Source organism: Oreochromis niloticus, linkage group LG8 (genome assembly GCF_001858045.2).
Source record: "Oreochromis niloticus isolate F11D_XX linkage group LG8, O_niloticus_UMD_NMBU, whole genome shotgun sequence".
Lineage (NCBI taxonomy): Eukaryota > Metazoa > Chordata > Actinopteri > Cichliformes > Cichlidae > Oreochromis > Oreochromis niloticus.
Genome location: NC_031973.2, coordinates 26,881,909 through 26,897,011, shown reverse-complemented (window position 1 = coordinate 26,897,011; position 15,103 = coordinate 26,881,909). Strand labels below are relative to the sequence as shown.

Below are 15,103 nucleotides of genomic sequence, written 5' to 3'. Positions count from 1 at the left end.
GACATGGATTAGGGAGACTTGATGCTGGTCTATGGTGAAAAAGAATCACGAAGAGAGAGAAACAGAAGAGTGGATGGAAGTTTATTAGAAACACAGAGCAGCAAACAAAAATTTAGAGGATAATAGTTCAGGAAAATAGTTCAGACAAAGGTAGTGTAGTCTGAAAAGATATTAAAAGAGAAGAGTTTAAAATAATCCTAAAATTCAGCAAGGAGGATGGTGGGGTGCAGTTAAGCCCAATAATTTTTTTGCACGAACTGAAAAAGAGGTTAGGAGAGGTCACACTATCTAAAATCCTTAGAGATGGAAGTCTTTTATTAGCAGTTTTGTCTGTATCTTTTTGTTTTAATATCCCAACATTTCAGGCCACTTACATCAGAAATAAAACATTATAATCAAAAAGGAGCAGTAACTGAAGAATTAAAGAAGATTAAAAATCTGGTACGCCTAAATGATGGAAGTGGTACGAGAAGCAGTGTTCACAATGGTACAGAATAACCAGTTGATCTCACATTAGTATCAGGTTCACTGGTATGTGTTTGTTCATGGCAGGTAGTTAAAGAAACAACAGCAGGAAATGACAGAACTACAGAGGAGTGTGATACAGGCGGTGTACAAAAAGTGATGTTTTAGTTCTGCAGATTGGAAGACATTTAGACTTGTTAGTGACCAGCAGATGCAAAAAAAAATTATATGAATGTTAATAATGATGATTTAAATTCTTCTGTCTGCAATGCTATTCAAGAAGCAGCAAACCGGAGTATAAAGAAGATAAGAGCAAAAAGAAGATTGTACCCGAGGGAACAAAGGAATGTGATAAAGCAATTAAGAGCTGAAATAAAGCTTTTAAGATATTAAAAAGGAATCAGAATTCTCAGAATATTATTGAACATAAAAGGTCACAGGCTAATGCAAGAAGAACCATTAAAAATGACAGGGAAGCTGCAGCAGAGAACGATGAAGAGAAGGCAGGTGTGCTAGTAGAAACTTTTAGAGATTAAATTAGATGAAACTTTATTAATCCCTCGGGTGGTTTCCTCCGGGAAATTCCATTATGCTAAAGTTTTGCTAAAGTTCATAGTTTAAATAACAATAGTGACGAAGGGTAAATAGGTAAAGGCATTACAGATCTAGAAAATGACACAAAGGATTTCTTGAATAAACCATTTGCAAAGACAAAGGATCAGGTTTGTTATACAATGGTTTATTAAAATTATATAATAGAGTTTGGGAGTTTGGGAAATTGCCACGAAGCCGAAGGAGGCAATGATTATGCCGATACGTAAACCAGGGAAGGATGATACAAAACCAGGAAACCAATAACTTTAACATCTAATGTCTGCAAAATAATGGAGAGAATGAAAAATGAAAGACTAACATAGAAACATAGAAAATAAAGGATTTATGTCGAAATATCAGAGTGATTTTAGAAGAGGGAGACGTACAATGGATCCAGCATCCTTAAGCCACAGGTAAACAAAGAGAGTGTATTGGCAGTTTTCTTTTATATAGAAAAAGCATATGATGTGGAGAGAAGGTTTATTAATTAGTATAAATGGTCAATTGTACTTGTATTTGTCTGTCTTTTTAACAGACAGTCAAATATTACTATTAGTTAGGTATTAGATTACAGGTGTATAGCATATAATTCAGCAGGATAAAATCCGAAGAGAGCAGCTAACACTCAACTACTGGGCAAATCTACAGGGACATGAACAAGATCATCCAAGATTAGCTGGGAAATAGAGAAAAGAGGACTACAGAGCTTTGGTTGGACGGTGAGTAGGAAAGCAACTTAATTTAATCTGGATCAGGTCAGCATCAGTCAGACAGTGCCATTACCAACTATAACCCCATGGATACCTCCTAAGGCCCCAGTTGATTTCACGTTATTCGAAAAGAAGAAAAAGGACGGGGGTTTTATTTTAAACTCACATACAATGCAGATTCATCAAACACTTTACAGAGTCAGTTTGATGAGACTTAGGGTTACTTTTGTGGGTACCAGCACACTATAGAATTAAAGGAAATGAAATCGCTGTTTGTTCAGGGTCGCTGGAGCCTATCCCAGCTGTCATAGGGCGAGAGGCGGGGTACGCCCTGGACAGGTCGCCAGTCTGTCGCAGGGTTAACACACAAGGACAGACAACCATTCACACTCACATTCACTCGCACATTTACACCTAGTGGCAATTTGGATTATCCAATTAACCTATCCCCACAAGCTGCATGTCTTTGGACGGTGGGAGGAAGCCGGAGTACCCGGAGAGAACCCACGCAAACACGGGGAGAACATGCAAACTCCACACAGAAAGACCCCAGCCTGATGGTGGAATTGAACTCAGGACCTTCTTGCTGTGCGGCAACAGTGCTAACCACCGTGCCACCGTGCTGTTTGTAAGCGGAAGCGAATGGATGGAAATCGCTGTTTGTACACTCATTTTATGTGAGCGCTTGATCTTTGTTGTATATTTGCTGCTATGACAACTCAATTGCCCTCTGGGATTAATAAAGTCTCTCTGATTCTGATTCCGAAATGACAGATAGAACAGGAAAGAAAGCCACAATAAGTCACTCAGTGTCAGCAGGACAGATATAAAGAGAATAATAAGGCATATAATAAGAAAATGAAAAAAAGGTGGAAAAAGCAATGGCATGAAAAAAGAAAAGGAAGGTTGGTTTTACAAAATCCAAAGGAAAATAGGAGAGAGGAGAAGGACAGGAAGGAACAGCAGAGAGAAGACCCTTGTGTCACATCTTTGACTTGGGCATACTGGTTTAAACAGCACATTATTTTTAATAGGATAGCATTATACAGGAAAATATGACGGCAATAGAGAAGATGAGACCATAGAGCATGATTTAGTGCATTGTCGGAAATATGAGGTTGAGAGAAGACAGCTAATCCAAAAATTTGGTTACATGAAAATGAAACTGGACTTTGTTGATTTATTTCAAAAGAGCTCAAGAAGTGCCTCAGCAGGCCATATTGTGCTCTTTAAGACACCATGGGGTTTTGTTTTGGGGGGTTTTAGTAATTTTGGTCCACACTCCATACCAAATGGTGGCGGTAATGCACCGTTTCGTTGTTTGCAAACCGCCAACAGAAATAACAGAAGGAAGAAGAATAAGTTGTTTTGGGGGGGTTTTCCCAACAAGCCTTTATTTAACATATATACAAACAAACAAAGGCATTTATTTGTCAACTGAAAGCACGTATCTTAACTGCAATGCAGGTTCGACAGGTATACTTATATGTTCATTTAACAGAAGAAGAAGTAGTGCATTTTGGTTTCTATTACGGACTTTTCTGTATTTCTTGAGGAACGTGAACGTAACAAAGGTAAACGGATGTGACGTGGGTGAATGATGTAGGCAACATTGCTCAAGATGGCTGCGCTGGTGTCGTTAATTGTCAAGTCCAGAACAGGTATCATACATTTCAATGAGTGCGGCAAACTTTCAAACGGACATTACAGATTACTGCTCACACGAACACCGAGTGGCTTTGAATTTTGAGCAAGTGCTTCTGTCGAAGTGAAACTTGGCAACCACTGTGTCCTAACTTGTCTCCATACGAGGTAGCGCTGAGTGTCACGATGCAAATCAAATGAAGAGCGAATAGGATTTGTTCTTTAAAAATTTTAACGTACACTTCACTGTTGACAGTGTCGTCGCAATTTATTGATTCTCCTCAGTTCTGCTTCTTTAAGATATGTGGGACACGTCTCAATAAATGCAATGTAGATCGTTTTCACTGTAAGCTAACCCTATGTGTTGATTGAAGAACTAGGTAACAGTCAGGGCATAATAATTGGGCAATATCATGTCCTACATATAGATAAAAAAAAAAACAATGTGTCACATGCTGAAACAGGATTTAAAGCGAAAAAAAAGCTCAAGTGAACGCGCTTATTTTTCTGATTTCAGGTTTGTTGATACCTGGTCAGCTCTCTCTGCTGGACTCGGTGAGGTTTGCGTCTAAGAAGGCCGGCGGCAGCAGCAAGAACCTCGGAGGAAAGAGCCCTGGAAAAAGATATGGCTTCAAGAAACAGGATGGTAACAGCAAACAATTATAGCCATATATTTGTATTCCAAGTTAGGACCAGTTCTAGCCTGCAGTATTGGGATGTACAGGTGAATTTAAGAGGATGTGGGACAGTTATTGTATTTTTGTGCTTTCCATTAGTTTTTATTAGCATTTAGTTTTAATGTTGGCTTGTGTTTTGTTTTGTTTTTTCCCTGAATGAGTTTGCTCAATTCAGTTTAGTTTATATTGGTTTTATGTTTAGCTTTTGTTATTATGATATGAGCAGTATTTGTCAGACTGAGAAATTCAGAAGAATGCAGTGATACAGCAATACAGACACTTGACACATGTATGTAATGATGGCTTCTAAAACTGGTGGCATTGCTGAATTTGAATTTTCATAGTGTAAGCAAGAAGTGTATACAATAGCTAGAATTGGCATAAAAGGTCGGGGCTGAAATTTAATTTTTTTTTTCCCCCTCTTCTGTGTGGTAGGAAACTTTGTCCATGCTGGTAACATCCTTGCAACACAGAGGCTGATGCGGTATCACCCAGGAGCTCATGTAAGTTGCACACTATCCAGAAATGTTGGTGTGATGGACTTTCAGCCTAGAATTTAAAGTTTCATCTTAACACCACACTGTCAGCAGTTAGTTCCATGTGGCACTGTGAGCTGTGGCAGATAGTGAACAGCTGGTGTAACTGCTTTTCATCTTGTTTCACTCCTGGTCCTTTTTCCTTGCCCTGAAGGTTGGAATGGGAACCAACAAGACACTCTTTGCTCTGGAGGATGGCTATGTCAGGTTCACTAAGGAGGTCTATGTCCCATCACCACGGAGCCCAGAGGCTACTCAGGTCATCACCAAGCTGCCAAGAGGAGCCGTCCTCTACAAGACCTTCATCAATGTCCTTCCAGTCAAGCAGGAGGGCAAATTCAAGCTAGTGGACATGGTCTAAAACTGAGCACATAGAGCTCATTCATACGTTGGTCAGGATTGTTTAGGATTCACCCTGACTTGGATTCCAGAGATCTCAAGAAGATGGCTGCTGACCTCAAAGATCTTTCCTGGGATCCCTGGAGTTACACAACTCTCTGCCTGACTTATAAACAAAAGTTTGGGTCAAACTCCCACAGCATTTTACAATTTCTTTACAAAACACAAATGAAGAAAGACATCTGTTGTTTCATTCGGTATAAGTCTTTAAGGAGACGAGAGTTAAAAATGGTATGAATCCAATATTTCATGGTGTCATTCCAGTAGTCCATGATACAGGAAGTGTGATGAAAATAAATGTACAGTATGAGACAAGTAAAGTGAAGAGAGTAAATTATAATTGTAAACTGGACTCAGTTCACACAGGAATCCCCATCACACTGAACTGAGGCATCATTGCTGTCATACTGAATATACATATATTTAGTGTATTAAAGTTTTCTATGTGTAAGTCTTACATTGAATGAATTGTTGTGTCAAGAGCATTATTGTGTTTAAGTGCTGTGAGTTTTCAGAGTAGAAAAGCACTCTACAAGTACCCATGTAACTTTTTAAAGGGGCAAAAAATCTATTTCTAGACATTGCACGGAGATATAACTTGTCTGCATTTGTCCTTACTCTTTGATTGTGAATAGGCTTCTGTTTACTGACAGAGGGATCTGCTGCTATTGTTATAGTTGTGCAACAGGGTCACCTATAGTCCTTACACCATGTAATTGAACATGTTACCAATTTTCTAAGTAAATATATTTCTAAAGGTTTTAATGACATTAAATTCTCACCAGATGTCAGTATCAGTTTATCCGCTCCAATCATACAAAGAAATCAAACCACAAGTGTCAATAAATTATGTCTAATAATGAAAAAAGACACAGGGAAAGTGTATTAAACATAGAAAAAAGAAAGGAAGGGGTGAAAAGTCATGACACCAGCTGAAATCTATCAGTGATTAAAAAACAATCCTGCTACTTAGTGCAAATTAATATCAGCTGGTTCAGTCCCAGGTGATGGCCTTAATAAGGTATCTCATTACCAAGGTTTCATGATGAGTAAAACCAATGAGTACTTTCAAAATCTTTGGAACCTTATTGCAAAAAAAGAAAGAAAAGAATAAGTACCTCAACCACCATGGCTTGTATGCATGCTCACCATGCAAGACTCCATTAATGAGAAAAAGCAGGTTGAAAGCTTGCTGAACAACATTTAGACAAGCCTGTGAAATACTGGGAGAATATAGTCTAGTCCAGGGGTGTCGAACTCCAGGCCTCGAGGGCCTGAGTCCTGCAGGTTTTAGGTAACACACTGGGTCAACATACCTGAATCAAATGATTAGTTCATTACCAGGCCTCTGCAGAACTTCAAGACATGTTGAGGAGGTAATTTAGCCATTTGAACAACTGGTGAGAAGGTTATTATAGTTAACTAAAATTAAACTCAAAACTAAAACTATGAATGACTTCTGCAAGTCAGGGATTGTAGTGTCAAAGAAGACAATCACTAGAACCCTTCGCAGGAATGCACCATGAGGTTCCAGAAAGAAAAAAGTGCAGAACCTCTGCAGAAGAGAAACATTAAAGCCAGGCTCAAGTCCTTGAAGGAGTATGTCCTTAGTATGATAAGGTTTCAGGAAAAGTGGGTCTGGGCCACTTTGTCTTCCAACATGACAATAACCCAAAACATATATCACTCCTAGTGAAGAAGTACCTCCAGTGAACATTATCAAACAGGCCGAAGCAAATAGACTAAATGACTGACAATGATTATGGTCATGGAGGCTAGTATTTTTGGGAGTGGTAACTTTTTGTGAAATAATTTTGACTGTGCGCAAGGTAATCTGTTCTCCATGTACTTTGATTTATGCCCACGAGGGTCCAAATTGAACAAATCACTGTGTAAACCAGTTATTGACGCATCAACTTTTGCTTACCTACAGAAAATGTTTTTGTTTGTTTTTTTTGGGGGGGGGTGTTCACTCTTATGGGAAAGCATTTTATTAGCAGAGCAGGTGGGTTTTTTTAAATTACTGATTTAATCTCATAAGTGAACACAATGCTGCAGTCATTAGCTCCCTCATTTCACAGCAAGAACCTTTTAGACTCAAACCTTAACCGGGGCTTTGCTGTGTGGAGTTTGCATGCTGCCCCTTTGGGCATACTCTGACTTAATTAGTGATACTAAACTGGCCCTATTGTCTACTTTGTGTCATACTCAGTGTCTGCTGCAATAGCCCTCCCCATAACTGGATAAGCAATTAAGAAATTAAGCCAGAATGATCTCCCCCCACCAGTATCATTTCCTGCACAGTCCTTCAATAACTGATGAATTTATTCCCTCAATGGCACTTTGACATCACCAAGCATTTTTAAATCCAGTGCCAAACCGTATAAATAATAATAATAATAATAATAATAATGATAATAATAACAATCATAATAATAACAATAATAATAATAACAATAATAACACATGATAATGTACAAAATAAATGTGCATCTATATCACACGGACTGTACAAACTGTTATAAATATGGACAATGCAACATAGCACAACTAGTTTACTTTTTTCTTCTTTTAGCTGCTCCCTTTAGGGGTCACCACAATAGATCATCTGCCTCCATTTCTGTCACACCAACCCTGCAAGTCCTCCTCACTACATCTATTAACTTTTGCTGAGGTCTTCCTCCTCCATATTCAACATCTGTTGGCCAGTAGATCCACTGTCTTCGCTGTGCACATGTCCAAACCATGTGAACCTTGCCTTATTAACTCTGCCACCTTTAGTTCTGGCTCTTGTTATTTGTGTCTTTTTGTTAATTTCACCATCTCCAAACCAAACCAGATAATCTGAGTCACAGCAGATGACTCAGATCTCACCCTATTCTTGCACTGACTTCTGTCACACCAGTCTTCTACATATTCTCCTTTTTTACATCCATGAAACTTCTATGTGGTCTTGGCAGCTCCAACATTAAAATAAGAACCAGATTTCAATAACAACAATAATAATTGAGCTTATTATTATGTAAGCTTATGTAGACTCTCTTGCTTAAATAATTTGCTCTGGGATTAATAAAATATTCTGATTCTGATTAACTATTGTTGTAGCCCATTTACAGTCTTACAAGCATCTACACATAATCCACCTAATCAAACCCATGTGCAGTCATAAACATATATAAACAATTCAATACTTAATTTACAGGAAAGTAAGAAAACAGGAACTAATGAAACAATGTATTGTCCTCATACTTTTAATATTTGTTTCTAAATCTTATAAAATAAGACATTTCCTCCATCATAATAATAACATTGTTCAGTTTTAAGGTTGGACTCACTACACCCACACCTAGAGCTTTGTCTGGTGTAGCCAAGTGGTAGAAGGCTTCCACTTTGGTGGTCTCGGGATTTCATCTGTACTTTTTGTGAATTGCGTGCCTTCCAGCTCGTACTGGGATTGTTTGCAGCTGAGTTTCAAGAGGTGGGATTGGGTCAGGAGAATCAGGAGTGAACTCATTTGCCAAGACCCGTTATTCCTTCACATAAAAGCCAGCTGCCATTATGATGCCATTATGGCCCGGTTATGGGCACTTCCTGGGTAGGGTGTTCTGGGCATACCCGACACTCATTGGAGGACAGCCCAATGATCATTTTTTGAATTGATTATCCCATATCTTGCTTATCACTGCACCTTCATATCCTACATTTCATTTTTGACCACATAAGTGCTTCACTAAGAATAGAATAGAACAGAATAGAATAGAATAGAATAGCTTTTTATTGTCACTGTTACAAGAACAGTGAAAGGCAGTTTGGCATCTCTCCATGTGTGTGGAGTACACAATAGCGTATTTACACAATGACAAATTTACATTTACACAAGAAAGATATGTACAAGTTATACATACACCTGCAAACATACACGCACATACATACATATATGTATATATACATATTTGCATCCGTACATGCATACACACACATATTTCCACATACACGCTTACATCTATATACATACACATACATGCCATCTAACTAGCAGGTGCATTGAGAGGTGCAGTGTGATCAGTGATATTGCACATTGAGTGTGTGTGGGGGGGATGATATTGCACATTGAGTGGGGGGAGGGGGGGAGGGGGTGCTGTTGGAACTATACTAAATAATGTTATAATAAATACAGTTTAAAGAGGTAAGGGTGTTGTTTGCATTAAAGTATAAACAGAAATACGATTTATAAATAAGGTGTAATGTCCATGAGTGTTGGCAGTGCAGTTATCCTCCAATCAGGGTGGAGGTAGGGCATGTTTGACAGCCTGTGGGTAAAAACTTCTGTTGAGTCTGTTTGTCTTCGACCTGATGGACCTGTAGCGTTTACCAGAGGGAAGGGGGGAAAAAAATGAGTGTCCAGGGTGCGAGGGGTCTTTGATGATGATGCTGGCTTTCTGCTGAAGTCTGCCAGTATAGATGTCTCTGAGGGGAGTTAGTGAAGTGCCGATTGCCCGCTCTGCTGCCCTCACCACCCGCTGCAGTTTCCTCTTGTCCTCCGCAGTGCAGCAGTTGAACCAGAGTGTGCAGCAGTAAGTCAGAAGGCTCTCAATGGTGGAGCGGTAGAAGTTTACTAGCAGTCTTTGGGGTAATTGGGCCTGACGTAGTTTCCTGAGGAAGTACAGCCTTTGTTGTGCTTTCCCTACCTGGTGGGAGATGTTTGTGGACCAGGTAAGGTCGGCCGAGATGTGGACTCCGAGGAACTTAAAGCTTTCTACCCTTTCTACCTCCTCCCCATCAATGTAGAGGGTAGAGTGCTCAGATCGCTTTGTTCTTCTGAAGTCGATTACCATCTCCTTGGTCTTGGCTGTGTTCAGATGCAGGTTGTTGTCGTCACACCATTGCTTCAGATGCTGAACCTCCTCTCTGTAGGCTGAATCATTGTTGTTGTCGATCAGTCCTATGACAGTGGTGTCATCAGCAAATTTTATAATGGTGTTACTGGTGTGGATTGGTGAACAGTCATGGGTGAAAAGTGAGTATAAGAGGGGACTGAGGACACACCCCTGTGGGACACCCACATTCAGAATGAGGGTGGAGGAGGTGTGCTCTCCCATTCTTACGTTCTGGGGTCTGTTGCTCAGGAAGTCCAGTATCCAGCTGCACAGTGAGCTGCTGAGTCCTAAGTTGCTTAGTTTATTAACCAGTTTGTGGGGTTGAACTGTATTGAAGGCAGAGCTGAAGTCCACAAATAGCATTCTCACATAGGTGTTACTACTAATCACATGAAGGGGCTTATCTGGCTCTAAGGTTTCCGAACAAGTGAGCGTAATGTGTGGTACACTGAACAGGAGCTGCAATGCTGTCATATGGGACAATGTGTGACGAAACATTTCTCCCACTGAAAACGCTACTTCCAGATGAACAGAATCAACCTTTTGGTATCCAGTGCTTACTCTGACAATGCACCAGAGAAGTTTACTTTTTAAAGCATAGCACTGTATATGTATATGGATTTAAAATATAGATGATCCTCCTAATAAAGAGTCTTGGAGTTTCTGAATACCCAAAGCTCAGGTCAGTGTGGACCATTCTCAATATATGTAAAAACATGGAAGTTTCAAAGTGCATCTTTGAGATGCTCTGTGGTTTTTGATTTCTATGGTAAATGTTTGATCTAGTTAAAGATCAAACATGCATTCATACCTTCCTTTCAAATGGGACTAACAGTCACTGGTGAACTCAGAACAGTTACTATTTGGAAACTGATGTTAAAGGAATAGACAATTCTGACAATGACAAAGTCATTCACATCATTAAGGAATGTACTGCTTGAGTCATGGTCATTATCATCAGATTACTCGAGAATCAGAGAGCTCAATCAACAGTCTCAAAGCATAAGTACTTGCTTCCCACAACTCCTTTCTTTCCTCTGATGGCTCTGTTGTCAATCTACCAGCTGCAAAAGATGGAAAGTGCCCTCTTGTCGTGGCTTGATGAAGAGCCTCCTCAAAGAGCATAATCCTTGAGGTCTGTGCAGTACATTAAGTGGAAGTTGGCCTCTGGAGCCTTGCATATGATTGACTCTGTCATTGTATGTCTTCAGCTGTCCTTCCAAGTGTGGTTTGACAGGTGAACATCCAATGACTGCTCATCTGTCAGATGCCCTAGTGTAATGCCACCACTGGACTCTGGAGTGACAAATCACGCTTCTCTGTCTTGCAGTCTGGGGAATGAGTCTGGGTTTGGCGGTTGTCAAGAGAACGGTACTTGTGTAAAGTTTGGTGGAAGTGGGAATATGATGTAAGGTTGTTTTCAGGAGCTGGCCTCGGCCCCTTAGTTCCAGTGAAGGGAACTCTTAATGCTTCAGCATTGCTAGACATTTTGGACAGTTTCATGCTCCCAACTTTGAGGGAACAATTTGGGGATAGTACCGGCCGATCATGCTCTAGATCTGTCTCTGCCTGTCCTCCTTATGAAAAAGCTCATGGAAAGTCATTGATGGGAAATGTCCATCTAAGTGATAGTTATTTGGTATCCCGATGATGAACAGCCTTCTAGGAAGCTCAGTTTGACACACACAGACTATCCTTACCTTGGTCCAATAGTTCTCAGGTTCCGGGCAGAATTGTGCTCATTGTTGGCAATGCCGATCAAAGAATGCCTGCTGTTTTGGTGGGAAAGATCTTCAAGGGAAGGCAGATTTAACAAAGTTATTACAAAGTAATGGCTTGATTTGGACCCACAGTGGTTAGTTTGTTTTACTCATTATCTACTCACTCTTCACCAGATAAATGTTTATTTGTCTATATGCTAAGAATTTAGACAGTGCTAACCTCCTAAGCCCTAATCTAAGGCCCAATTTAATAACCTCTGTCTTATTTCATAAGAGAAGCTAAATAGCAGTGTAAATGGACTGAGTCTTATATAGCCCTTCTCTACTCTCCCAGAGTATTCAACATGCCTCATTCACCCAATCACAAGCAATTGCTTCTATACTCAAGTGCAATCTAACCAACATTCGCAACAGAGAGGTTCTTTTCTATAGATGACCACCACCACCATCAGGATCATGTTGGGAAATCAGTTTTACCCCGGTTCTTTTTTATTCCTCGGGCCTCCAGAGATGGCACCGGACCCAGTAGTCATTTTTACAAAATCTTTATTCATCTTTATTCATCTTCATTTAAGCATGCACTTCTAGAAGGGAAGACGAGGCCGATGTCCCTCTGTAAAGATCTTCACCCCTTTGTCTGTTACAGCCAGCTTTATAGAGGCGACCCCATCATAAATCCCCCATGGTGTGCTGGAAACTCTGTATGTCTGTGTGTATGCACGAGCACGTGAGTGCCTGTGTGTGCGCGTACCTGTGTGTATGTGTGAGTGCACGTGAGTGAGTGTGCATGTGGATGTGTGAATGTAACAGTTTAAGCACTGTGTGTGTGTGTCTCTGTGTACGTGACTTCCTAGGGGTCATAAAAGCCCATCTCCCTTCCAGACCACAGTTATCAAGTTACAAATGTTGAGACCCCCACACCGGTATCCTCTGGGGAATTTCCACTCAGCATTAACTCCTCTTTGTCTTACTTTCACAGTTCAACTGGGGAGGGTCTCCTAAGATCTACTCCTAAGTTCATGACACAGTCAGGCCTTTATTTATATCCAGGGCAGTGTCAGTGTCTCTACCATAATTCTACATTCTATCTTAACACATTTCTAAACTCTAAAACAAACTAAACATTCCTACATGTCTAAACTCTAAAATAAGCTAAACATTTCTACAATCACCAAACAAAACACTACAAAGAGGTTTAGGACAGAGACAGAACAACAAGGTGTTACTGTTTCAGCTGTTTCAAGCTGCACATATAATATAGTTCATGCAGTGAACACAGCCATTTGGTACAACCAAGTTATTTACAATTCCTCAATAATGAACCTACAGACTTCTGCTTGTAAATTTTACTTGATCCAGTTCTCTTCATTTATATTTAAAGATGTTGTGTTTTCATAAATGTATTAATTGTACATCTCACAGTACTTGATTTAAATTATAAGCCAAAATAACTGAAAGCATTAAAAGAAACCCACTGCTATGTAAACGTGTAATATAGAAGACGGATTATATTACTGTATTAATGTATTGTTACCTTAAACTTTGTAATGTTATACACAGTGATGCCAAAGCAGCTTCAGGGTTAGGGTTACACACACACACACACACACACACATATATATACACGTGCAGATATACACTCATCCCCCTTCCCCCACCAAACGCCTTCGACGTTTATTCCCTCCCGATGCAGACGGTGGATCAAGGAGACCAGCGCATATGCTGCAGGCCCAGATGCACTGTCTACACTGGCTGTCTCTCACCTTTTACCCATCCCTGTTGCTTGTCATGTGTTTCTATGGTGTATTAAAAGTTTTTCATGTGCTATGCGCAGAGGTGTTTTTTTTCTGTTCTCAAACTGATCTCCCTCTTGGAGCTCGGTCTGGGGGGAGTTCTTTTTTCTCCTTGTCTTTCCCGATCTTGTGTATTTTCCATTGTTCGGTTCCAGGTCGCTGCTCGTGTGGCTGACCGGCCAGCTACCTAGCCTGACCTGTCTCCCCAATATGATGTTTGTGTATTGTATGTACGGTCAGCAAGGTCAGTCTCTCAATTGCCCCTCGGAGATAAATAAAGTCTTCTGAATCTGAATCAGAATCTGAATCAAGCTTGTGTGCTTTTAGTGCTAATCCCACACCCAGATAAATGGAAGGGTTGTGTCATGGTTGAGTCAAGGGTGCAAAATCAAACATACGGATTCATCTGCTGTGGCAACCCCTTGGGAAATAAGGGAGGAGGAGGTGAAAATATTATTTCAGTGTTGTAAAGGCTGACCTAGAAGCAATTTTGGCTATTTTCCTAACAATGATGTGAATCGTATGCTATGGCTCTTGGTTGAGATCTGTGGGAAAGAAATGAAACAGACATTTGGGGTGGATATTTAGAACATATGTATGTGTTCTCATCATTACGCACGGGAAAAAGAACAAATTATTAAACACAGCGAGGCAAAACTGGTTTTGTTCTTCAAAAATATTCAGTTTCCATTTTTATTACTCTTTTTTTTTACTGATAAATTGCTCAATCCCTGACACACACAGAGAATGTTGGGATTTCAGCGCAGCCTCTTCTCTCCTCTGCATACAGACTGTTTAATAATCATGGAAAAATCCAGAAACATAACAGAGATCTGATATTAGGGTTATTTCTTTTCAAGAAGTAAGTTGTAAACTAGATTTTACAAGTTTAGAAAAACTGTCAGACATGCCCCCCACCCCCACCCAAACTCAGACAAACAAAACCAGACAAAAAGATATTCTGAGTACTGACCAGTAAACATAACACTATCTTCATAATCAGGCCCCATTTTATATTAAGGCCCTCATAGTATCATATCACATAGAGCACCTGGCTCTCAGAATACAGGCTTACTTGTGGTTCCTAGAGTATAAATTTTGTGGAACCAGCTCCCTGCTTAGATTTCGGGGACAGACACCCTCCCTACTTTTAAGATTAGGCTTAAAGCTTTCCTTTCGAATAAAGCATATAGTTAGGGCTGGATCAGCTGAGCCTGACCATTTCCTTAGTTACTAGGGTTAGTAGTAGGTCTAGACTAGCGGTCCCCAACCTTTTTTGCACCACGGACCGGTTTATGCCCGACAATATTTTCACGGACCGGCAATAAGGTGTCGCGGATAAATACAACAAAATAAAACTAGTGCCTGTACCGAAAAAAGAAGATTTATTCATAACACACGTGAAAAGACCCAGGAAAACCGAGTTAACGATAAAAACGATAACAAAATAACGCTGAAAACCGATAAAAACCCTGAAAACCATACATTTCACACCTGAGCCTCAACTCTCGCGGCCCGGTACCAAACGACTCACGGACCGGTACCGGTCCGAGGCCCGGGGGTTGGGGACCGCTGGTCTAGACTACTGGGAGCTTCCCATGATGCATGAGTATTTCTTCTTCACTCACCTTTTTTCAATCACTGTGTGTTTATACACCACCTTACATTTAAACATCACTTATCAATT

General features: G+C 40.2%; 1 protein-coding gene across 2 annotated transcripts; it reads left to right on the top strand.

Moving 5' to 3' along the window:
- The first annotated feature begins 3,308 nt into the window (after positions 1-3,308).
- mrpl27 (mitochondrial ribosomal protein L27) lies at positions 3,309-5,493 on the top strand. Of its 2 annotated transcripts, none has more exons than XM_003438650.3 (4): positions 3,309-3,430; positions 3,931-4,059; positions 4,526-4,593; positions 4,781-5,493. In XM_003438650.3, exons 1-4 carry the CDS (start codon positions 3,391-3,393, stop codon positions 4,985-4,987), a joined length of 444 nt encoding a protein of 147 aa, XP_003438698.1. In that variant the 5' UTR covers positions 3,309-3,390; the 3' UTR covers positions 4,988-5,493. The 2 variants fall into 2 exon arrangements, 1 of the variants encoding a protein (XP_003438698.1); XR_001224763.1 differs by lacking the exon at positions 3,309-3,430 and adding an exon at positions 3,437-3,581.
- The last annotated feature ends 9,610 nt before the right edge of the window (positions 5,494-15,103 follow it).

Excerpts from the sequence above, each read along its gene's own strand:
- mrpl27 (XM_003438650.3), top strand. The coding sequence starts at position 3,391 with ATGGCTGCGCTGGTGTCGTTAATTGTCAAGTCCAGAACAG. Across the intron at positions 3,431-3,930 it reads AATTGTCAAGTCCAGAACAG|GTTTGTTGATACCTGGTCAG; the intron begins GTATCATACATT and ends TTCTGATTTCAG. Across the intron at positions 4,060-4,525 it reads TGGCTTCAAGAAACAGGATG|GAAACTTTGTCCATGCTGGT; the intron begins GTAACAGCAAAC and ends TCTGTGTGGTAG.